This window comes from Corvus hawaiiensis, chromosome 5, assembly GCF_020740725.1.
Source record: "Corvus hawaiiensis isolate bCorHaw1 chromosome 5, bCorHaw1.pri.cur, whole genome shotgun sequence".
In the NCBI taxonomy this organism is placed as follows: Eukaryota; Metazoa; Chordata; class Aves; order Passeriformes; family Corvidae; genus Corvus; species Corvus hawaiiensis.
The window spans coordinates 55,156,362-55,183,501 of NC_063217.1; the positions used below are offsets into that span (position 1 = coordinate 55,156,362).

General features: G+C 36.8%; 1 protein-coding gene across 7 annotated transcripts in view; it reads right to left on the minus strand.

The window, feature by feature from the left end:
* Positions 1–27,140, minus strand: part of CCSER1 (coiled-coil serine rich protein 1) — a 626,451-nt gene that overhangs the window by 227,721 nt on the left and 371,590 nt on the right. For 6 of the 7 annotated variants that reach the window (XM_048304321.1, XM_048304320.1, XM_048304322.1 and 3 more), the window contains one exon: positions 17,400–17,477. In XM_048304321.1, coding sequence (XP_048160278.1) covers positions 17,400–17,477 — 78 coding nt within the window. Of the gene's footprint in view, positions 1–9,373; positions 10,213–17,399; positions 17,478–27,140 lie in introns of those variants that run through there. The other variant, XM_048304324.1, reaches the window with a different exon arrangement.

Here is a 27,140-nt window from a genome sequence, read left to right on the forward strand (position 1 = left end):
AAAGATTATGATTAAAGTTCAGAGTCCACCATGTGGGTCCTCCACTCGCCAACTACAGCCAAAGCTTGCCACAGATGCTGACTCTGTAGTCAGATATTGGCTTCTAAAGTCAAAGCAGGTGAAAATGACAGCAAACAGTAGGAGAAAGTGTCAGAATATTTTAATATCCTCGTTATTATTTCTGGAGTGCCTGTGCACCAGTCAAAGCTTACTTGCATCAGTAACACTGAAGTGCTATTCAATATGCACTCAGGAAATCCACACCTGATGCAGCAACTCAACACTAACCAAGAGCTTGGAGAATACGCTTTCAGGGAAAAAAAAGTTTGATGAACATATTTTCTTAACAAAGGCATACAACCCATTTTTCAATAACTGATAGAGATGCTGAATAAGGCAAAAAATGTTAGTAAAAATTAAGCAATAACTTTTTCCAATCAGAAATTTTATTCTACACTCAGAAGTTTTCCCTCTTGGCTTCACTGGTACCTTCTTATAAACTTGCACTTCAAGACTTGAAGTTATTGCATATGCTATTGGCACTATCTGTATGACTCCAAAGAAAATAAAAAAGACATATTTCAAGGAAAGATGCTGAGCAAGAATGAGAACTGCAGCTGGGGAGGATGACGGTTCACAAATGAACACAGGAGTAGCATGGAAACCAAAGTGCTAACAAAGAAAAAATCTCAGAACTAAAGGAACTAAAGAAATAAAAGAGAAGGAGGAGATACAGGGAGGAACAGAGACTAGGGAATTAGAGAATTGTAATGGGTCAGTGAGCCAAGCTTACAAGACTAGGAAGTGAAAGTACTAGAAGTTTCCAGGGAACATTTCAAAGAAAGATAGGATAAAAATATATATTAAAAAATCGAACATTTCATTAAATATATTGTAGAGTCTTCATCCCTGATGCCATCCCCAGTGCCTCCCCCGCTTGCACCTTCCAAAAGAAAATAGTTTCCTGTAGGCAGCAGACCATTTTCAGAAATAATACATTTGTTAACCTGTGAGAACTGACCTAGACTTCAGTCTTGGGAGAGGTGGAAGAGGGAAAATATGTCATGCACTGTGGGAGGTTTCCCTGCTATTTATTTGAAATATCAACATCAACTTTTACACACACACAAACAGTGGAACAAATTTATGCAAATAAGGGTTAGAGAATAACATTTCACATTACTGTTGGGGTTATATTTAATGAGTGCTGGCAATGCTTTTAGCAAAAAGAAAAAAACTTACTATGTGCAAAAGAAACCCCAAATAACTAAGAAAATGTGCAGAAGGGATTTTGAAAGACTCACCCTAAAGCCTCAGGGTAGTTCAATACAACGTTCTGGCACCCCAAATTGAACATGGAAGCTGAGTCAAGCTGCTCATGTTTCCTTATCCTTCAATCAAAACAGAGCTTCCTCTGGCTACAGGTATTGAGCCGTACACTGTAAATATTTCTGTAGTTTTCTCAGTCTGATGGCTAAGAAAGTCTGAAGCAGCAGCAGGCTTCCCCTGGGCAAGAATGACCTAGACAACAGGACAGTTCTGTAACCTGGCCTTTGAAAGGCCTCCTGTGAAAAGGAGGTGAAATCTTGCCATGCAAAATCTTGAGTGGATATGATTTGCCAGGTGCATTTAATGAGATTTTTATTTGGTCTTGCAATAATCTGCTCAAATTAATACAAGAACAAGATGAATATTTTATGAACACATGGCCCCAAGTCTTTGAACATGTTTTTTTATGCTTATGCAGAAATACTGGTACTAATCACAGATTAATTAATTTTATCAGAAGTAAGGGAGCACATTATATTCACTATTTACAACCAAAGGGCAAGAGGAGCAACAGCTAGAACAATGCAGGATAGAAACAAGGCAGAAATGAGTGTCTTCAGAAGGAAAGCTGTCCAATGTTGTAAAGATATTAAATTTGCCCATTACTATAACATTAAGTAACTCACCTAGAGTTTTAAAAAGCTGCAAGAATTGTATGAGCATTGTGCAACACCAAGAACTGTGAGATCTGTTCTAAAGTCCAGGTTAGCAATATGAAAGGGGAATATCTCACATCAGTGCTCTCTTTCCATCCTCCCAATTTACTGTCCTAGGACCTTCCACAAACTCGTAACAAGACAAACATGAAGAAATCAGTCTGTGTTTAGCCAGAACAGTGGCATAACCTGCTGAAAATTCAATACATTATGGGTACTAATGTAAAATAAGCCTTCTGGCAGTCTAAAAAATTTTCTGTAGATCCCAAAAATAATCTAAAATAATCTAATTTGTACATCTGCATGGTCAGCTGAAAATGGTTGTTCTCTATGCAGCCCAAATTGACAGCACACAGTATAGCTTTCTTGATATTCCCTTCAGAGTATTTTACAAATAGTTCAAGAAAACCAAATGGTGGGTAAACAAGTTTTACAGGAATTTCTTTCTTGGTAGAAGATAGAATAAACCAATATCATTTACTAGACACTTAAAAAGATAAATGAAATTACCTTAATCTCCACAGAACTGAAAATGGCATTATTTTCTTTCCATAGATTTTGAACATAGTAGCTAGCATTCAGAATTACAAAAAAAGGTATCACTTCCTAGTCCCTGAGAATTATTCTATATGAGTAGTTTCACTTTAAATGTATTTTTTTTCTCTTTCCTTCTGCCTAAAAATAAGCAAAGGACTGAGGCAAAACAGAATTAACAAGAAAAAGTGTGACTTTCCGATTTTTAGTATTGTTGAAGTTTTAGAAGCATGCTTTATGGGTGATAAAAATCATGTTTTATAGAAAAGAAAGGAGAGGATAAGCCAAATGGGACTGTAATGTGGAGAGAGAATAAAAACAATACAGCAAGATAAAAGGAAATGAGCAAAGAAGCAACAGCAGGGGAAAATAATGAGCCAGAACAAAAGCCCCACCACTAACAGAGTTTGCAAATATTTCCAACAGCAAGAGAAATTTGCAGACATGGAAACAAGAGAAAGGAAAACAGAAAAACCCGGTGTTTAGGAATGGAATCAACCAATTAATTTCTTCCCTTCCTCCTTAAGGGATGCAATGCCCAGCTTCTGTAGTGAAAAAAAAGAGGTCCCTTGGCCTGGGGCATCAATGGAAGTCAATGGATGAATGCACAGTAGTCATCACCAACACCACCAGCCTCAGTGAATCCAGGTATTTTGGAACAGGAATTACATTGTTCCACTAGTTTCTGAATTTGTTGTGCAGCTGAACTCACACCTCCAATCAACCACTTTATAATATTCATCTCTCACATGTTAACAGATCTGTAACTCCACGGAAGCTTTTTCCTAACATAAAAAACAATTTTAAGATTATTAATGTTTGTGCCATTCAGGTCAGCTCAGGGGTTATGCTTTGCTGTTGTTTGCTTTCCCATAAGTTTATGTGGCATTGTGTTGGCAGCAGGAGGGCTGCAGGGTGGCCTCTGTGGGAAAAGATCAGGGGCTGCCCAGTCCCAAAAAAATGCTGCCAGGCAGCTCCATAATGGACCCACACACAGGCCACAGGTGCTGGTGGCATCTCTGTGAGAACATATTAAAGAGCAAGAAAAAACACCAGGATGCAGGGAAGTGAAGGAAAAAAAAAGGATGAGAAGGTGCTCCAGGCACTGAAGAAGATATCCACACTGTGGCATCTGGAGAGAACTGGACTGGAGCAGATGGATATGCCCTGAAGGAACTGCAGCCCATTGAGAGCCCACACTGGGGCATCTCCTGAAGCACAGGAAGACACTCAGGTCAAGATACCAATTAAACCCAGGAAAGCACAAATGACACAACCTCTTAGCCCTGCCTCGAGTTCACTGAAATGCTCTCATCATTCCCAAAGAGTCTGATAAGTAACATTACCTGTGGCTTCAGCTCATTTTGTATTTAGATTTGCAATTCAGCAAGCTTCTCATGCAAAAAAAAATGGGCTTACTTCTGTCCAGTTGTAAGAATGATTAAAAATTCCTGGATGTATTTTGCTATACATAAATGTGTGTGTAAATATATACATATATATATAAATCAGTGCCAGGGGACACTCCCACAAGTGTCTTCTTCAAAGAAACTTGTGACAGTGGGAGTATGAGCAGAAAAGCCAACTGTTCATCATTAGTCTCAGAATTTTTGTTCATGTTCTGCAATTACTTGAGTGTTTTTCAGGCTACCTGGATGCTTGAAAAACATACAGGATCTCAAAAGCTGACTTCATTGAAGCCTGATAGAACCACTGAACCGGTCCATTTGCAAATTTTACCTCTAACCAGTGAAACTTTTCCTTTTTCATGTTGTCTTTGTTTCTGTAATACCTGAAACGTGGCAATTTCTTAAGGGTTCTCTTGGCAGAATTTATTCATAACACAACAGGACTCCTGTAGTAGATTTGTCTTGCATTAATCTTTTCTCCTGAATCGTTTCACAGACTGGAAAATGAAATAATAGACGTACACACGTACAGAAAGTTATATTCACGCAGATGCTTTTTAATACTTGCACACTGGGAAGCTCAGGTATTTGATGTGTGCACTTAAAACTGTTTCATAAGTTTGAGATATGAAGATTCTAGTGCCTCCATCACCTGTTTCTTTTATGCAGTTGTGCTTTCCTCACTCTTTGCTTAAAATGTAATACGTCAGTGCAGGTGTTGGCATTTCTCTCCAAATATTCGACAATATGCATGCACCATTACACAATACAGATCAAGCCCCTCTATTTTAGTATCAAATACAAAGCTACCACTTAATTTCACCATGAAACTTATCATTAACAGCATCACCAAGCTCTTCCTTGGTGTTTTTAGATGAATTAAATTCTCCGTGAAAGTAGTGAAGCTGGTACTGAATACAAAGTTGTAATATGGTATCTAATTCATGCACTTTCAAATCCAGAATGATTTAATACATGCACACACAAAAATATATCTTTGCAAGGTTTTTTCTGGAATGCATTTGCTAGCAGCCAAACAGAACTTTTTTTTTTCCTTTTATTGCTGGTATCCAGTAGATTCTGCTTTCAATTTAATGCCTTTTTGTACAATACAAAAAAAAATATTACTATTTCCCAAATCTCATTTATAATCCTTTCCCTTCATGCTCCTTCTTGCTGTTTTATCATTAATGTTAATATTCTGTTGACTCTTAAGAAGTAGAAGCCTCTATTACTAAAAATGAATAAATGAATACTAAGAGAGCACTGTTTTGAAATGAAGGCCAAGTATGGATATAGCTCTCACTGCACCTCTATTGAGGAAGAAATAGTAATAGGTCAGGGATAGAAATGGCACTTTCTGTTTCATTAGTAAAACATACTATTAAATACTGGTTTTATCCTCCTAAGTTTTAACACTTACGTAAAAGTCTAAAGCATATCAAGCAGTTTAAACTAGTGAAGCGACCAAATAGTGTGAATATACCTTAAAACCACTGGTTAAAACTGGGTAAACTCAGTTTCAGAAGATAAGCCACTGATCTCCTATCTACTAAACAATGAAATTTCTAGCCCTTTCACCATGCAACATAGTACCTATGCCCCCAAAAAGTCTTAATGATCACATTACAAATTATTTTAAATGCCTTTTATAAACACAATAACCTACAGGAATTCTTTATTGCCCCAAATGCATATTGAGTTACAGCAGAATAACTCCTATACCAGTACTCACACTGTTCTGTGTGTTTTCCTATTGAAATTGCTTCAGAAGATTAATTTTTAAAAATCTCAAAAATAAAACGCTGACTGAAAAAATTATCTGCCTTCAATTCAAGCAGGATGTAACATTTCTGCCTCTCTATACTACCCCAGGTTTTTTGAGACTTGTTTGCCTTTTTGACTGCTCATAACTGTTAAAATCACTCATTCCTTCTCAGCCTTTCAACATTTACCAGAGAACATTTCCTCCAGCTGTAACATTTTTGCACCATTGTTACTTTCAAGTCCATTCACTCAACTTCTACTTTTCCCCCTCCCGTGCTGTACAAAACAGTCTTGCAGTCGCACATTCGGAAGTCCCTGGAGAAAAGTGCAGAAAGCAAACTCAGGTTAGCTGGTACCACTTGCAAAGCATCAAATGGAGACAAACACTGTGTGCTAGTTAAAATAACAAACCTCTGCACCTGTTAAATGCCAATGCTCAGAATGAGAACAAAGTATTTTGCCAATACAGTTTTACAGTTGTAACTCTGTTAACGCGGTGTTACCATTGCTTGGAACAAGACACAGCCTTTGGATCAAGCTAATGACATGGACACCAAGATCTGGTTTTGCCTGGCTTACTTGGGTATTTACAGAATACTTTATTTCTGGATATTTACAGGATAATTTACTTAAGCTCTAAAGGGACAGTTATCAAATGACCAGGTTACTATTACCCTTTTTGCACCAGCTGTTCAGCTTTTTATAGCTGTAGGTGTAACACCTTTTACAGGATTTACTTGGCAATGGTTTGGTGGTGGGGAGGAGGGCAGGGTGGCTTTGTCAGCTGGAAGTTTATCTTACAAATAACAGGAACAAGCACTTACTCTGTGAATGATCTTCCAGTAACAAGCAGTCCAACTAATTACAGGCATTGGATGACACCAGAGGCTCCATGGCTACGAAGTTACTCACCATCAAAGGAAAGAAATCTTTGGAGAGTGGTAAAATCAGTCGTAAGGGTAACAGAGATGTCACATAAACTTGAAATCAATGTAAGAGCAAGGTGTACAGTGTTGCTGCCTGTTTTGAGCTTCCCATCCCCCCTCCCAAAGACATGTGCTCCGAGTTCCTTTGTTCCAAGCGCGGGCAAAGCCAAATGTAACTCAGACTCTTCAGCAGTGTCTGATTGGCCGCTCACCCCGGGTCCGCCCCCAGTCATCCCCTTTCCCCTTCTCCGAATAAAAGATGGTCGAGGGGAGGCAAACGCCCTCTCTCAGCTCAGCTACCTTCCTGTAAACACCTCTGGTCGTCTGTCTCATTTGAAGGCTTCTAACTGCAGGGAATTGAGCGAGCAGGGAGCTATATTTCTCCCTCTTTGCTTCTGCTGATGGTATTTGCTCTGCAGCTGATTCAGGTACCGATTTTAGAGCTACTAAAGTGCTAGATCGCCCTTGCTACCTCTCAAGGCTGCTCGAGGCTTTCTAAGGCATTGAAATATAAGCGCTAGCCGGTATAAAGCTGAAAAGATACCTTCCACAGTACAGCATGTTAACAAACATACAAGAGAGATCCCAACTGGATTCCAGAATGAGGAGAAAGAAATGAATGTTACTATCAGACTCCAACAAGCAGTTGTGATAGCAGATTTACTGCAATGCTCCCACAACTGACCAGAAGCCACTGCCCTTCAGATCACAAGAGGTTGTGCAAGAGTGAGCAATAAAATACATCAATGAAAGAGATAGGTACTAGGAACATTATATGTATTTAATTTTTGACTGTTTGAACTAGATGTGCTAGTAACACACACTGTCGCTGTTGTACTGAGGACGGCGAGAAGAACAACACAGAATTCAAGTCCAGGATAAAATGGGATTATTTAATTAATTACAAACTCATTTATATAACTTGGCTCGCAATAGAGGAATGATAGGATTGACCCATCGGTCAACCACCCACCAAAGTGATTGGCTGAAAGTACTAGTTCCCATTCTCAAAATATTATTCTCAGTGAACCAAAACAATATCCACTGCATTCCACAACAACCTGCACCTGCAAAATAGTTTACAAAATAGCAAACCATTTCTCAGCTAGTTTGTGTGAGAACGGAGACTTTCACAGGAGGCTGTAAAACGCTGGAAAAATTTTTCTGCTAGCTTTTTTAGCATCTACAACTCTCTACTGCAATAATAATTTTTAAAAAATCTTTGATCAGACTGTTAAGACTTTAATTAAACTAGCATTAAGTTCTTGCCTATGCATACAAAGTATTGATTGTGTATCCTTGAAGTCTGAATAGTACTTGTCAATCATGATTTTTTCTAGATCATTCAAATGCTATGTGAGCAAAATACCAAACCTGAGTAATTTTTATTACTATATTCCTGTATTTTGTATAGTTATAAAGTTTGTATAGCTGTAAAGTTACAGAAAAATGAAAATAAACCAAAGAAATTACAAAAAAACAGGTATTGGTAATTCTGGGTAATTTCATGGGAAAGCTAAAAACCCAACTCTTACATTCTACCCCAAAAGCTAAAGTGCTGAGTTCAGATTTGCATTGAAATGACAGCTACTTGCAACACCTCTATGAAGCAACAGATGCAGAAATAAACTAGCTCTTTGAGTATTTTAAAGTATTCTTTCACAGACTTAGGAAGAATGGGCAAAAAGCTTCTTTATTTAAAAAGTGAAACTAATTTTCTTCTCATTGGAATCCTGAATATATTTATTTTCTTCTACTCTTTTCCTTTCACTAACTTACACAATTTTTCATAAACCTCTCCATTATCCATATTTATTTCTTTAAGTGAAATACAGATCTCTGTGCCAAAAAGTCACAATGAAAAATGTTCTCTCTATCCTCTTCCAAAGAGCAGTATCTGACAAAGACTGAAAATATTACCATAATAAAGACAGTGATGAAAAAAGGAAGTGTGACAGACAGCAGCAAGAGGTACGCATTCCATGCTTATCAATGATTACAAAAAGGACTTTTGTCCAAGAAAAGAAGGAAGAGTGGTAACAAGTGAAGTTCAACCAGGTATAATATGCACATGCTTGCTTCTGTTGTTTCTTTAAATTATGCATTTGCTACTTAATTGCTTTTACAAGGCATTTCCAACATGTACAGTAAGAACTATGCAATTATTTACACAAAGAAGTTGCAGGCAGCCTGACCAAAAGGACAAAAGAGATACTGAAGGATGACTGTTAGGACCAAAGCAAAGACAATGTAAGAATGAGAAACAGTAACATCATGTTAAGTGGTACTAATGCAGTATTCCCCGTGAAGAAGATTCATTCACTTTAAAGGCTGGCATGAATATTTAGCTGAATACTTTTATTTTCAGTTCTGCTTCATTTAAGAATAACTGGTAAAATGTTATTTTTGAATGAATGCAATATGTCCTCTGTTTGAAATTAGAGCTACAGGTGCTAAAATGTTGCTCCAGTTGAGTAACTGTTCGTATTATGTACTGTGAGGCCTAACTGAAATGGCATAATAAAAAGATTCAAGCACTGTTTCTTGTTAGTAAGAAAATATGTTAGGGGAAAAGGTTAATGAATACTGCTGGCACAAGCAGCTTCTTATCTTACCTGGTAAGGGTGGGTGCAGAGCACATCCTGGTGAATGAAGTCATTCCTAAGTAAGGTTACACTGAGGCAACCCACAGTGGTGAACTTCACTGGTTTCTTGCTTAGTAAAGCCCTAAACTTGGAATTACCCTTCCCCACCTACTCACCCCTCTGAACAACTAGGATCCACTCAAGTAGCAGAGTCATGCCCAGCAAACACAATGTTTACTTTGCTCACATTGATGCTCTCTCAGTAATGTCTCTTAGAAGCTGCAGGAAAATTAGATAGAAAGTACAGTAAAGCAATGATTCTAATGGATTAAAAAATCAGAGTGTATGTCTTTAGGATCAGCGCTTCTATTTCCTGGGATAAAGCTGGGTAAATTCTGGCCTTCTAAAAGAGCACCAAGTACCCCACAGGAACGTTTCCTGAATCCCACAGAATTATGTACATCATTATGAACATTTATCAGATAGACCACATATTGAAAGGTCCCGACCTTGTATTCACAGTCAGCGCAATAGTATTATTACTGGAGAAGGAAAAATACATGTTTTAAAAAATAATGGCTTCCTCAGGTTTCCAGATCTTGAAGATATATTTTTTCAATCTCAAGAGAGAAGCATGACTGAAGGATTTTCTTACTTGCAGTGAATCACCAAGGGATGACTAAGTGCACAAAATGATAAGAATAATTTTTTATTTCAGATAGTAACTTTGTCATAGCTTACTAATAATTTATTCATAGATACACTTAATAATGAAGATACTGCCAAAAAAGTGATGTTTGACTGTTCATAATACAAATATTATATTAAGTAGTAGAGTTTTGCCAGCAATGATAACTTGCAGCTCATTTCATATACAGCAGTATTTAATTATATCCGTAAGTGCAGAGTGTCCAGATGTTGCTTTTTAATTTAATAATGATGGAACCAATGAGATGCTGATAGGTTTGTAAACTAAGCCTTCAGAACAGGGAGAGTTCCACAGGGCCTTTAAAAACAAACAAAACAAACAAACAAAAAAAGAAAAAAAAAAGAAAAGAGAAATGAAATTAAATGAAATCTTAATGATGCATGGTTTGATGGCAACACAGAGTAAATGAAAAATGACTGTTTCTGCTGTATGCAGTCATGCAGGCAGCACGTAATAATAAAGCTTCTTTCACACTTATGATCAACACAGCAATGAATCAAGTGGCAATGCAGAGAAAACCAGGAATATGACTGGTCAGCTTGCGCATGTCACCATTCTAGTCAGAAAACCCTTATGTACAACAGATGCCGTATTTTCACTGGAAAAAGGTCACCAGACTGAGCCAGTCTGTGCTAACAGAGGAAATCTACATGCAACATGCACACAACATTAAAACATCTCCACATTACAATAAAACTGTGTAAGTAGATCATTCTGTAACAAAAAGCAGTCACCCTAAATGTACTGATGTAGCAAAACCCATACACATTGCTTATAATGCAGTGGCTACCCACGCCTCATTTCTCAATTTTGTTTGTTGATCTTTTCTTCAAGGTGAAATAAATTTTTTCTCCTTTTTAAGAAAATATAATCAAGGCCTATTGCAAAATGCTGCTATTTTTTATAATTTTTGATTGTTGTTGAGCATATTTTACTCAATTCCCAGTTCCTTCTTTTGAACAATATCCAAAAGGTTTAGTGCAGCTATTTTCTGTCGTTACAAATAAGACACTGCTGGTATTCAACATAATGCATGAACAGAGTCAGCAAGGTATAATCTAGTGGATGACTTTTTTATTTCAAATAAACCTTTTCAAATATCCTGTCAGTGTCCTACTTCTTTCTATCCTTAATGTAACAGGTCAGAGTGGATATAGCAAAAACATGCTATTAATTCTAGGGATAGCTGCTAACTTAGTTCCTGCTGAGAATAGTCATGAACTGCTTGGCAGCATCTTTGCAACAGAAATAATGCAACTCAAACACACTGAAAATACACTGCTGCAAATAAATTTTGGTAAGTCATACTCGTAAGTACAGCACAAAAATTAAACTGAAGTAAGAAATGAGACAAAAAGTCTAGATGGATATACTTAAGTGAAAAAGTCAACTTCTGGAGAACTCTAAGGAGGAGACCGTGATGGAGCTAAAGCAGAAAAAGTGAGAAGAGTTTTGTCTTAACCCAACAAAACTTCTAGGATGAAAAATTAGGAATATCTAAAAAGCTTTCTTTGCTTTTCCCCCTATTCCTCTCCCCCACACCAAGACATCTATGCAAAAATTAGTAAGTTTGGTCAATACTTCAAAGTACCTTGTATTTTATTGCATTTACAAAGCAAGATTGCAGATACAAAGCCAGAAGAAGGTTATGACAGAAAAATGCAGAACAAGTAGAAAGATTCAAAACTTAAAAGGCAAGAAAAACATTGCACTGTTATTGAAGATTATACTACAGGAAAACTGTTTTTTAAAGATTCAGAGACTACTTGTATTATATTAATTTTGGGTCTGAGAGGAAATTCAGTTATAATATTATCATCTTACTTCAAATATTTAAACAGCACAGAGCTTATCTATAAAAGCATCCAGAAGCCAACTTGCATGCCACAAATCCAAAACTGAAGATCATTCATACCAATTAATCATCACTACCAAATGCAAATTTTATTGTTCTTTACTCCTAGAGATAGCAAAATTAAATGCAGAATACCCTGTTGATAATCAGCCACAGAATGAAAGTGTCTTTTTCATGTGGCACACCTCAGTTTCTGTTCCAGGACCCATTTACTGCTGAAGTTTGTTTATGTGAAAGCCTGTTATCATTTTTCATATAGTACCACAAACACCGAACCCTCAGCACAAGCATTTGTCCTCTGGCAAATTTGGCACCAGTAACTTGAACTGTTTTTCCTTGTCATGAGCAATTGTAACAATTCATTCCTGTTCATGACTTGGTCATTAAATGTAATTCAAACACCATGTATGTAGGGGTTTGATGGTGAAGCAATGTTTCATAAGGGTTGGTGGAAGGCGATCATTAAAACCAAAAAAGTAACATCCTAGTTTGGCATCATCAAAGTTTGACAATTTGCACACATAGGACACCCTAAAACACACAGATTTCGAAGTCATATAGTAAAAAGTGAAAATTGGACATGAGGAGAGAAAATGAATGCTAAAGGAAGTTGTAGGAAAGGATGTAGCATATCAAGAACAACTTGGATATCCAGATATGAACAGATACACAGACATACAAATCAAAGCAAATACTGAAATGGTTAATGGCTGGTTTCATTTCTAAAGGTATTTTTTAAAATAGCAATTTTGCATTATATTATGCACAAGTTTGTATTATTTCCCTGTGTAAATTAGACAACAAACTCAGAGACAAAACAAATAAATGGAAAAAAATAACCTAGTAGTAAAATACAATAGCAGATGGACATCAGTCTCCACGGCAAGGAGGGGAGGCAGAAGTGGGATGTATTTTTCAGTTTAGGTGGCAAAACACAACTCACTTCATGCTGTAACAAACTACACAATACTTACAGCAGGAACATATTTAGATTAAAGTGGAAAGTTCAAGAAGTTCAAGTATTTCAGTATTCTGTTCCCCTGCCTTCCTGAAGGAGAGGACACAATGCAACACAGTCCCTTTACAGCACCCATAGTCCGTGCTGGATGCTGGGGAGGAAAGGGGGCACAGCAGGGAGGCGGATGGAAACAGTTAAAGCATCCAACTCCATGTCTTCCACTCCCTCCTAATGAAACACAGAAGGCAGTGCCCAGGTTTTGAGAGGTTAAGGGAGGCATGCTGTCCAAGGTAATGCACAGCAAGCTACAAAACAAATATCCTAAAATATGTAAGGATTTTAATATTGCATGATTGTACAAGTGATAAAAGTCAGTGCCTTCTTATCTGCCACACACTGTTATAAAACAGAGTGCTGGTGATCACCAAAGAAAGGTACTTTTTGTCTGTAGCTGTGCAAACCACACTGCAGCAATTTGAGAGCAGCAGTACACAGGTTTGTTGTCTGAGACATCAGATGCATCATACAAAATGTAAGGACCACTATACTGGAAAGAACGCTCATTAAACGAGGAATGAGTTTAGGACCAGTCCAAAACCTGTTTACATCAGTTTTACTCTCAGTATGAAAGACAAAGAACAAACAGAGTAGCAGTTCTGAGATACGAAACCTGTAATATCAGCAGAAGGCAAACACAGAAAAGACCTTGCAGAAATATGTCAGCTCTTAGGAATTTCTACTTTGTGGAGAATAAATCTAAGTACGAACTCTTTTAATCCAAAGGCTGATAAAGATTGACAAAGTGGTGCTGAGTTGTACTTCACTTGGTGACAGAACTAATTGTCCTATGATTGCTTAATTCTGTTTTGAGACACATTTTAATGAAAACTAATCAGTAGTGGCACATGCTGCAGAGTGCTTGTGTGATGCCTGCATGATACTTTGGACTACCTATTTCACTAGCAGCCATTATTAGATTTGTACCCCTTAACATGGTCTTGTAATCAGTCCCAGTGCTAGCTGACTGCATCTATTCCTCTTCCAGTCCATTTTAGCAACTTGATCGACATGAAAGATATTATTCCTTGATCTCTCAACAGAAGAAGACTTTGCAAGCACAGGAAGGTGAAGGAGGTTAAACTGGCATTGATTATTGAAAACACATTAATAATTTATTACTTAGCAGCCTCAACATCAATCTGTTGTGCACATGGCTCTTTCTGCAAGACTCCCAAGATGCCTTAAATGACTCTCAGTATACATATTGGAAAACAGAATAAATTTAGGACTATCATAACATGAAGATTCCTTGACATGCTGCACTAAAAAGCACCTAGCCTTTATGGAAACCCTGAGTACTTTCCAATGTCTTCCCTGGAATACATGCAGTAGTTATTTTATTTTACTTTTAACTTCCTCAAGTAGTAAAATGGTCATGTTAATCACTTAAGGACACTGTAGCATTTCTCATCATGGAAGACCCTCTTTCGTCCTTATCAAAAACTATTTTAAGCTTTATGTTTTAATTCCATAATTAAGTTTTCTATTAGACCTTTTTAACACAGAAAAGACATAAAGGAGTTTGCTTTCCAGTTCAAATAGCTCTTTGTAAGAAACATTATCTTTACTGCTACAGACCTTATCTTCTACTTGGTTGCTAAAACAGTACTCTAAAGCAATTTCCACTGAAATATCTCTGTGTGCTGTATGGGAAAAAAATCAGAGCTCTATCCAAAGTATTTTCCAATAATTTAAAGGTCTTGCAGGAGATCGCATCATCCAAACTTTACTGATGACCTTGACAGTCAGATTTTGACTGTAATTACATTATAGCTGCTACCATAAAATACACAATAACAACTTCCATTCTGGTAACCAATCAAACACTTACCCAAAACACTCACTCAATACTGTTTAAGATTTGGCAGGGCAGTCCACAAAAACAAGAACATTTCCTCCCTGTGAAACACTCCATTTCCTCCTTCTTCACCTATTCCCTTCTAAATATAGACTCGCCTCCAGCTTTTTTTCATTACTGTACACCTTACAGACAAAAGGATTAATTCCTCATCTAAGTCAAAGTCAGAGCTTCCATTTACTTTTAATGACACATCTAAATGAACTCCAAGGCTATAGAGTGGTCTCTTAACTACTGGAGATGCTGTCCAGAAGTCAAAAAAACCCAAGCAGTGATTTATTTTGAGGGCTAACCTTCTCAGCTTTTTCAACTGCAAAACAGGCAGCTTTTAAGATTACACAGTGAAACAAAAGAATATATGAGAATATAAACCAAACTGCTCATAGAGGCACTGTATTAAGAATTTCTGAATTATTACACTGTGTAGTGTATATCAGTATTCATACTACACAAATTCCTGGTAGCACTTTCATCCAACTATTTTTAGCTTTTAAATGTGAATTAAGGAAAAAAATAAAAATGCGATTTTTGTTTGTTTTTTGTTTGTTTATATGTTTGTTTTTTTAATTAAAGCAGCATATTTGTAATGATGAAATGAAGTTAAATTTTCTTCTTACCTCTTAAACCAGATCTTAAGCATTCAATGTATACTATTCTCAGAATGTGTGACTAACAGGGTGAAAATACATCTTGTAGTCTTTGATCTATTTTTCTATTTAATCAGATTTATATTATCACAGTATTCTTGTACTGTAGTATTCTTGTACTGACATCCTGAATAAAATGATGTACAGATACTACTTGCCACAGTTACAACTTGCTCCTTAAAATCTCATGCAAAAGCAAAGAATGTAAATGCAATTGCCACTTGGATTCAACAGAAACACAGCTGAACCAATCATTAATAGGTATCCTTCACAGAAAAGCTGCATAATCTGATAAACAGAAGAGCAAAAAGTTTTAACAATATTACAAAAAGTGTTAACACTATTTATTTGCACATTCCTCCTCACTGAGTTCCCCTCAGTGTGAGCGTAGCAGGCTTGTGTTATTTCTGTATATTAGTTCAAATTTCTCTGCAATCAATCCCTTGGAATAGAATTCTCACAAGTACTCTGCGCCAGATAAATCCAGGTGAAGTGCTATTCCATAGAAAAACATTCAACATTTCCTTTTTTTCTTGCATTGCAACAGCCTGGCTGAGATAATATATTATTGCAACCATGACAAGGTAGGCATTTTACCAGGGAAGTCTGAAAAATATGTTCCACTAATTGACGAGAATGCTGCTAAAGAAAAGGATTTATTTAACTTATTGTTGTTATTATGACATTTAATACTCAAATCTCACCCAGAAAATTGTACCTGTTTGTGGGAGGAGGTTTTATGTTATTTTTTACTCCCAACCAAACTCCAAGGGAACACAGACTGGAAAAAGGGAAAAAAGATATAATCTGCTAACAGCATGAATCCCTGAAGCATCAGTACCACATATTTGATTTGGGAGAAAACAACCAAATGCATAAGTCACATCTGCTTAAAAGAAACCCAAGCAAGCAACATAACCCAAAAATAAACAAGACAACACAAAAAATTCCACAAACTACATGTTTTCTGTTGCCATTTTCAATGGAAGACTTTTATTTAACATCTAATGTATAGATGTTAAATAAAGTTTTGCTAAGGATAATTAGTCACCAAAGAAGTGGATATAGTATTGCAACATACAAAGATGTTTTAAATATTTTTGAATATTATGGATTTTTCAGCAGTAATATATACACACCTCAGAGGTTCAGTAAACTCCACCGGACATGACTCCACAGACACAGTAGAACATAAGGGTTCATGTTTGGTAACCCACAAAAAAGAAGTTAGTGCAGATAAAACTTTTCATATTAAAACGTGAAATTTTGATGTTTCTATGTTCAGAAGACAAAACTTTAATGGTCCACTGACACAAAACTGAAAGGAAGGTTTCAAAGCCTGCTTTAATTCCAGAGTTCTTTCCATAAATTTGAATCAGCATGTTGATCTACACCAATGCACAACCGTGGCATTACTTTTCCGAACAGTTTTTGTTACTAATTATTGCTAGACTTTGCTCAAATCACAGACCAGAACTATGTTAAATGTTCCACACAGGAGCATTCTTAATCAAGGATTATTCAAGAGGCTCACGCAAGCACGAGAATCTCTTACACGTATTCAAGCAACATCCCACAGACAGAATACTTTCAGTTAGAAGAACTGGGGAAACAATATTTCTACAGCTAAGGAATCTTCCTTGACTGTGTTCTTGCATGGGGATACATACTTTCAGTACACATTCTCGGAGAAATTCTGACAGATGCTCATTAGGAAACAGAATTTTAACATCACTTGGCAAAACTGTACTTATTCCATTACCTTTCAAATTTCAAATCTTGTTTGGACAGCAAATGACAATTCTAAACATAATAACCTCATTAAAGTGTCAGTAAGTGTGCAAATAAATACAGAAAAAAAATTACAATACTCTAACACGTACCGTCCACATTCATTCATGCAAATTCTCAGCTCTTTATAAAACCTAAAATTAACAGGGCATTGGTGTGCTGGCAGGTAGCTGTAATTATCTTCTCATGTTTCTGAAGGTATTTTAGAATCACCAAATCCATGCATGGACAAAACAACAGCGGAGGCAAACCAGCTGACAGAAGTCTGAACACCCACAAAGATGATAGAAAATACTGTTTGATACAGCTACTTACATCATGGCCTACGAGTTCTGTCTGCGTGGATTTATCTGCTTGGGAAGCAAGAGCCCTCTGAAAGCACTGAGCCTTTTCCTGTAGAACAAAATAACATTGCATAGGTGAGTCATGTTTTTCCTTGCTGGGCTTTGCAGCTCCAAATATCCAGGTAAATTCAAAACTCAAACCTTTGCCTCTCTAAAGACCAAGAAGGGACCAAACAATTTATTTAAAAAATATTTTTAGGATCAGCCAAAGTACTTCTAGGTGACTTCTTAGTACTTCTAGGTGACTTTTTAAGAGAGAGCATAAATGAACATCTTTGCCTACCATTCTGTGTGTTACTGCCTCTTACTGAAATAAACAGCATGAAAGTACATTTGCAGGTGACAAAGATAAGAGCATGAAAAACTTTTATACCCTGGGTTCATCCTAATTAGCAAAAAGGCAGGAAAACTGTTGGCTGTTTTAACAGCAACATCGCCCAGAACATTCATTGCACCCCCCTCTCTGAAGTGTGTGTGTCTATCAGAGGGTGTGTGCTGAGGGGAGAGACAGAGAAAATGGATGGACATTTTCTCAATCGTTACAGTTGCTTACATTATTGAGATTACTGACTGTGGTATTTCAACAACCTTAGGGAAAAGCATTAGATCATGACCAATAAAGATCATGTTTCTGTTTATTTCTTCACATGGGAATAAGTTCACACGTAGTTTATATATCAAACTATCTCTGGTACAAGAGTTTCATGGTTTGAATGCTTACTATTTTATTACTATGTTTCTAGTAAGTCACCAAAAGGTGCTGAAATAGGAAGACAACAGACATCAGCTGATAACTGATGCAAGTAAAAATATTACAGATAAAATTGAAAAGTGAAATGTAAGATTAAAAAGTGAGAAAATGACTTAATCTTCACTACTGAAGGACAAATAGTAGGAAAAAAGTAGAGTCAGTTACTTAGATTTAGTGAGTCAGTATAGGTTAATATGTCTTGAAACATGACACTGGCTTTCTAAAACATTCCTTCTCTGAACAGAAGAGTACCAAAACAACTTTCACAGCTTTGACTGTGAACAGATCAAAGTTATTTTTTGTGACTGTTTTCTTATCCCATTCCCTACCAGTGACAGCATGGTGACCACTTGTGGTGCTTTGTTTAATTGCAAATTCCAAAAAGAAAATGCTTGAAAATTACTTTGAATAGTCATATCAAACCAAGGAACCAAATTTACTGCTCCAACTATTTTGGAGGAATCAAAACTCTAGTGTCCAGTACAGCTGTGGCTTTCATCCCTAAGGAATGTATTTTGTCTAGTTGATAGCATATTAAAGATTTTTTTTTCTTAATGGCTGTTTCACCTTTATTGTTACTTAGATTAAAAAAATTAAAATCTCATAAGTTAATTTTTTACCTCTCTCCTATAGTGTGTATAGATTATTCTAAAACCTTATGAAGACAAATGTGGTGTTTTCACATTTTGTCTCAGCATACATCCAGAACAGCCTCCAGACGTGACCAACACTGCAGTCACATTTACAACTTAGAAGCGATTGTTTCCCTTGCTTCAGGCATTTACCCCACTGTGAATAACAACTTATGTTCACCACAGAACTGGGGAGAAAAAGCTGTTCTTCAGAAGACTTATAAAAATACAAAGTCTTTTAATTCTGATGTACTTTGGGATTAAACTTAATCAACAGCAGCAGTTAGGCAGAGAGCAAAGGGATAACAAGTAGAAAAAAACTTGCCCTCCACCATCTATTCTACCTCATTTACAGACTACAATGAGCTACAGAATTGACTTTATGACAGCTATTTCCATAGAAATTGAGTCCCTATTGGTTTGAGTCTCAGTTTGGGAAGAAAACATATCATATAGAGCATAGCTCTAGTCATCAGCTGCAGTACAGCTGAGTCACATCACACTTGAAAACACTTTGTGAAGCCCAGCAAAAAGCCCAGCTGCCTCTTGAGCACAGCATGAGAAAACAGCTATGGCTTGGTTCAGCTATCCACACATAAATGTACTAAGAACTGAGGTGCTAAATAGCCACAACAAATTTAGAAGCATTACTCTGGAATCGCAGTGACAAACAGGTGTGACCATCCCCAAGGGAACTATTCCACTGATCAGGACAAAAACATGAGAAAACTTGGTGGGAATGCACCCAAGTAAGCACAAATGAGGGTTATAATTCTGTCAAATCACTATAAAGAACAAACACCAAAACAACACAGAATTTCAGTGAACATTTCACAGCTTTCACATACAACTCTTAGACAAACTGAAATAGTTTCTCAGTTATTACATTATGAGACTTTGTAAAACAAGGCATATTTCTATGCATATGGTAAATATGGCATCTGGAATGAAAGACAGCACACCTTCTGCTTCGATTTCTATCAGAACATGATATCCAGCTATGAATCAAGAAAGGCTAAGACAAGCCTGTCTCCAAGCAGTTCGCAATTAGTTCCATAATTAGTTACCGCCAAGTCTGGAAACGTTGAATGAAAAAAAGACAGTTTCTAAAAATGCAATCACTTCATAATAGCTCTTTGAAGATCAACAATATTTAGCAAGGTTTAAAATCTCTGACAGAGTTACAAGTCCTGCTGTAGACACGCCAGCTAACCTTACAGTACTCCAAAGGTTTACTAGATCCTAACCAGAGAGGGTTGTTACTGTTTTAAGTTTTAAAATCCTTATAATCCCAAGAATTCTTAAACTTTTCATCTCCAAGTTCTGCATCATAAAAACTCTTCTCCTTTGCTGAGTGCTGTATGACCTTACCAGTAAAAGATGACTCCAAGCTTTGAGAGCCCAGTCTAATCAGAAAGAGAAAACACATAAAAAGTGAATCCCCTAATCCACTGAGCTGACAAATGTCAGAGACAGGAAAAGTCTTAAAAACGGTATCTTCTGACTCATTTATTTGACTGGACCTTGCTGTACTGTAAACATTGCCGTTACTACTCATGTATGTGCTGCAATATTAAAACTAAATGTTTACAGGTATGTGAGACCATCTCAGAATTTCAGAACAAGGATTTTGAAAATATACCTGAGTTTTTAAGTTATTTTTCAAAAGAATGCTGGGAAGATGCTTTAAAATATAGCATTAAACAGTGGGAGATACCTGTTTCTACCACATGAAAAAAAACCCCTATTGCATTTCTTGGATCAGGAGAATTTTTTGACAATAGATGTATTTTGATTAATTATTTACCATTTTATCTGTTGCATCAACAGAATGCCAAATTGCTATTACAATTTATATTTTAAAGCAATACCTGTATACTGTTTATTTCTATCATTCAGTCATTCTGTAAATCTGAAGAGCGAGTTATCATTTCCTTACTGATTATGTCTCCCATGGCTACTTCTAGATATAAGTTTATGTACACACGTCACTGAAAATATAGAGGAACTATGTCTAGTGATCACCTCTCTTAAAAAAAAAAAAAAAAAAAAAAATCACAGACACACATATGGCCCAGACATGGCCATGCGTGCTTTGAATAATGCAATGCAATAAAAAATTTATGTGGTCACACTCTGTGAATAATATGGCCATAACAAGTGATGCCAATCTTAACACCCCAACAACAAAAACAAAAACCAAGACCTGAGAAAGTTATTGGAAGGACAGGAAAAACAAGCAGCTGTGCAGTCATAACCCTTCAAAAGGCTGACACATCAAGTACAGGAGTTCATGTAGAAATTATCTCTACAAATAGTCCTGGACTTTTAATAAGCATTGTTGTTAGTTCTAATTTGTGTTATGGTTGCACCCAGGTGTCCAAGGAGATATTACGAAGTCTTATAGTAGCTCATCTAATAAAGAAGTCTATCTCTCTCAACCCATATATACTTGGATTATCACTACCACACCGACTGCTAGGACGACCCAGACAAATAAAATCCTTTCCCAAAATCTAAAACACCCAACAGACAAGATGAGGAGACAGTTTGATAACTCAGAAATGGTGATACTGGGACACCAAGCCTTACAGCAGGAAAACACAAAAAACCTCACATTAGCACTGTTAACTTGATCATCCCACAAATATTTTAAGAAAAATAGTCAATAAGTGATCTATTTTTCAAGGTCATGTGAAGCCACATGAAGAGTTATGGAGTGCTGTATAAAGATGTAGTCCAAATCTCATGTCCTGGAAAAGCACACTTCCTCACACCATTAAATTCAACACACTCAGCTAGGAATTTCTAGGCTCAGTTGCCTTCTCAGAGCCCACAACAGAGGAGTATTCAGTACAACACTGAATTGCAAGATTGCTGCAAAGAAGAGCTACACATTCGGGTTCAGAGACCCAACTTGCACACCACTGATTCACAGTACTTTTACACAGCACTTTTATCTAAACAGATATCACAGATACGGCAGTGGAATTCTCTTCAATTAGTGCTCTCATTTACTTAAGTGAACAGTATTAAACAGCCTCTCTTAAGATACGAGACAAGGTAATGGTTTTATACACACCAATTTTTGACCCATCAGCTTTAAAGTACTTGATCATCAAGAATAAGCAGGTTTAAATCCATCTAAGTTGTGCTTTTCTTATGTTTACTAGCTGAAAATGGAGATGAGACAAAGTCTTTAATTAAATTGCTTGCAAACTCATGTTCAGGTTTTTCAGAAATAACTGCAACTTAGGAAGTCCTCCTCCTTAAACAAGGATATAAACATAATTATTTCAAGTATTTGTCTCATGGGAGTAGTACAGTACCTTTTTCATAGTCTAGCATGAACTAAGAACCTGGAGTAGGACAAAATTGATTAGATAGATTATTCCTGCCCTTCTGCTTCCACTGAAATAAACTGGCACAACATCACCTCCAGTTGGTATGCTCGTGATTCAGCTGGCAGAGTTGTGCTGACACACACACACACACACAAAGCTAACATGTAAATGGACACAGAACCTACCAAATTCAGTTAAGAAAGGAAGCACCATTTGTAACTTTGGGTCTTTTTCTTCCTTTATCTCTTTTCAGAACAACCACATTTACCACTTTTATGGTGTACATGACTTTAAATGCTGCCAGGTTCTGCATGGGTACACAAACAGAATTTCAGTCTGTCCAAAACACCTGTTTTGGAAGGGCTGGAGTTATCTTTTCATAATTTCTTTCATGGGTTTTTTTGGTGACTATCACTATTCATCAAAGGAAAAACTCTGTGGTTAAACAAATACAATACAACTTAAGAGCATTATGAAAATCCTGTAGCACTACTAACAGATGATTCTGCAAAAGATTTAATATAAGGTTTTACTTGGGCAAGCTGTTTTATTAACTTTTGAAATTATCAAAGGCATTTGTCAACTTTTTGTTATATTTTTCTTCCCTGCCTACCATGTGAAATGCTAACGTCCTTCAGGCCTTTAAGTGAAGATATTTAAGTGCATTGCCTGTCAAATACTTCAGATATTTCTGTTGGTTTGAGGTTTCCATTGCCTCCATGCACACAGGAACGTTGGTGGGATGTGATTCACGTCAGTGCCAGTCACTTGACACATAGATTTAACAGAATGTGCATTAGACAGAGCGCAAGAACCATTAAATCAGCACAGTCCAAATTGCAACTGTTGTTTATTGAAGGCTTCTGGCATTAATTAAACCTCACACAGCTAAGTATTTATAACAATTTTACAGATTGCTGTCCTGAGGAATAAGATTAATGATTGTGGCATTAGGAGCATACAGTACAAATGCAATGAAAGGGCCATTTTCGAGTTGTCCCAGTAGCAACTGCATGAGACAGGCAGATTTTGATCATTTGTTGGTCAAATGAATAGAGAAGAATCATCACATCAATCAAATAATTGCTGCCACCATGGAAATCAACAAATCCCTGGACTAATCTCTGTGCTAAATAAGGCTGCAGTTTTATTCACTGATATCAACAACATATAATCCCTGCATCATTGTAAATATACCCAGCAATATTGAAAACAACCCACAGCTGCCACTTTAAGTTGTTCCCCCTGTGACATTACGACAATTACTCAATAAATTATTTGTACATTTTGGCAGGTGTTTTGAACAGAACCATTAGTTTGGGCTTAGCATGGCCAGAACAGGACAACTCTTTGAGTTGTTTTTGTCCTGCACTCATGTGCAACCCATTAAATGTACACATTCAAATGCACACACTGGAAGTGATCACGCTGCCTGTCCTTCTAATTATTTTTTTACAGTGGTCAATACTAACTGGTCCAAGCAACAGAGTGAGTTTTATGAAAATCACTGTCTGGACAAATAAGAAGGGCCTCAGCTGGCAAGAGGCTTCGGCATGAGCTTCAACCTGAAAGTCAGCCCATAGGCAACCAGCAGAGAGCTGCGTAGTGCCTTCTGCCCAGGTAACACTTTGGAGCCAGAAGGGTCTGTAGAGATTATATGGGAAAGTGAGGCATGGAAAATTATAGGGAAACAGAGAGCTTCAATAAGAGAGTAAGGAGACATACTCAGAACAGGATTTAGTGGTACAGCTGAGGAAAAAGCTTCAGTCACTACACCAGGCACTTGCACTGCAAAGACTTTTTCCTGGGCAATTAACTGCTTAAGCAAGGACCAAAAGGCACTTCCACCCTTTGTGAACCTTCTCTCAGGGAAGACACAGCATGGTTTTTGACAGTAATTGACACTGGAATGTTATTAAACTAGATAGCATTTTACTGTGAATTCACGTTCATCACTCATGCCCTCCATTCTTACCCAGTCACCTCAACTGAGACATTGAAAATGAAGTATGAAGCATATCATATTCAATTTCGTAAGACAAACCCAACACACTTTAATACGCATTATCAGGCATTCCAAATACTATTGCACATCTAACCAAGGCCCAAAAGTAATTTTCAGCAGCTTTGTACTGGTTTGTCTGAGCAGAATAGTTTTGACCAGACAACAAAATTTTCTTTCACTTTTACAATACCAAAGAAATCCAGAAGAGAGGAGCATATCAATCTCCTTTCAAACAAGTCTTTAATTAATTCAGAAACTTCCCCAGTGATGGGAGTTTGACTTAATGAGAGCTGTGAGACTGTTACAAATTCTACAGCAAACTGTTTGGATGCTGGGACTTAGTCAAGCATTTTAGCAATAACATTTTGACTTCAACTGGTGAAACTAATAAAATATGTAGCAAACTATTTTCATTATCATATAAAAGTTGGAGTTCTCCAAGCACCTGCAAATGATAATAAAAAGTATTATATTGTGCAAGGAAAGTAACCATTACATTCAGGTTTTTGGTATGATTCATATGCAGAAAGCAACTGTTGCACAAAGATCAAAGTAAGATTTTTCTTATTATTTCCAGAAGAATTACACAATCTTCAGGAAAGAGTATTGAAAAAAGATCTGTCCTTTTTTCTTCCTTTTAAAAATATAATTTCTCACCATTAAGGAAATGGTGACTAGACCTTTATTTCCCACTGACATATTTCATAAGCAAAACACGTTGCTGTGGTCCCCAGATTGCTGCTGCAATCAAACCAAAAAGGATGACTTATAATCATGACCATAAAGCAGCTGTCACATAAAACTGTTCAAAGAGGGGAAATCACAACTGAAACTATGATATATTCATAAAAACATGAGAATTATGTTATACAAGTCTGAAGAGACACTCTGATACTTCTTACAGTGTTTTTCAGACAAAAGAGGAATAAATTCTCATTTTGCCTCAGAAAATAAGAAGTGAAAGAGATGATGGTGAATCTACAGCACTTGAAAAACATTAATAGTCAGTTTACACTGTAACATAAATTCACTCTACCAAATAAACCATCTTTATTGTCTCATAATCAGCCTGTTGGTACACTATTGTTGATAAAATTGTTTTGCTAAAATTTTTACAAGGGTTTTTTAATGCCGTCCCAGTGCTGTCTCAGCTCATAATGCTTACCTACTATCAAAAAAGGATTTGTTTGCAAATGCGGCTTTTAGATAAGCCAGTGTTGCCCAGGAAGATGCCTCATTTCTCAACACATGTAGAAGAGAGATGAATCCTGTCTGTTGGCCAAAGACCAGGGACTCCCTCTGATATCCAAGGGTAAACAAAAAAAGACAGCTTTGAAACAACAGGACTTTCACACTAAGCAGGGTAAAAGATGCAGTGAATGGCTGCAGTAGAAGATGGAGCTATAAAACTACAAACACGGTCCAGCTGGATTGCACCAGCGAGCAGCAGAGATCCTTTGGGGGTTAATAAACAGGTATAAAGCAGTTCAGGAGATCCCTTGAGCTGCAAAGTGATGGACTGGGAGAGCATCGAAGAAAATACCACATTTCTTTGCATGCCAGCTTTTCTGAAAGCAGCTGCTTGTGGCCACTGCTGGAGACAGACAGATGAAGGGCTGCATAAACCCTCGCGCTGACCCAGTACAATTTTTCTTATTTCATATTCTAAAGACCGATCCAAATCCACTCTGTTTTGTAATTCTGCAATAGCAGACTCTCAAGAAGTCAGCTCATATGGTTTCAATGGACAAGAAAATTGGTTTCCTCTGTTTTTCATCCAGCTGTTCCTTGTTTCTTAATAACTAGAAGATATTTTGTGTAGACACAATAAAACCCACCTGTTTAATCTAAAACAAATTCAGACAACCTACTTTAAACTATAACTCTTTGGGAGACATATGGCAGATCTTTATCAATTTTCAAAATTTCAAACTGAATGGAAGTTATCAAACATGCCAAAGAAACAGGTATTTTATTAACATGGATGTAAAAAGAGACTCTAAAAGACCCTCTCTAAAGGTGCATCCAAAAGCTAGTGGCAAAAGCATTTACCTGTGAGACTTTGGGAGTAGCAACCTATGCCTCTGCACCATACTACTGCTATTTGGTTCAGATTTCTGTTTTCTTCAGAAACTTCCTGCACCGTCCTCTCTCTATCTGTGGATTTAGTAATCAGATTATCACCTACAGTCATTAAGTACAAGCCATGCAAAAAGCTCATCCCATTTTTGGATGATTTAACAAAGTCAAAAAAGGTAAAAATCTTGATTTTGCTCTATTCCTTAAATGGGTTTTGCAGAACCCAAATCAGACTATGTCTTTCTCGGGTTTTTGGGGTTTTTTTTATAACCAATCATTCAATCCTTTTGTTTCCTGATTTTCTGGTATTGAAACTCAAACTCATTCAACAGACCAACAACTCAGAACATCACTGAACTTTCCAAGTCAGATGTATATGAATAAACTGGTTCAGATTGCTGCCTATTTCATAATCACAGAAGGTTTGACATTTTCATGTCTTGAGCTTTTATGGTGTGCTGTTCCATTCACAGCAACCAAGAGTCTCATTCCTCCAGATCCGACTCATTAACAGAAGGCTGTCACATGTCTATTTCCAAATTGCATAAAAAATGAAATACAAAAGCAGAAAATAAAACAGAATTACCTGAGCAAATGTAATTTTTAAAGTACAGATACTATCAGAAATCTTGTTTTCTAGGGAAAAATAGCTGAGTTTTTCATGAGTTCCACAGAATTTCTCAAGTAGATTGTCTTAAGCTTTCAGGTTCTTCTAGCTATTTGTTTAAGAAATACTGCAGAAAGAAACGGATTTGTTATTTACATGCACCACTCTGTATCAAGAGTGGAATGCTTGAGAAGTGATGCAGTTTTCAATATTCTTAGGAAGAGATGTTCAGTTTATTCTGTTTACACTAGCTTTTTTAGCATCACTTACAGAGACAGTATTTGCTTTCCTGTC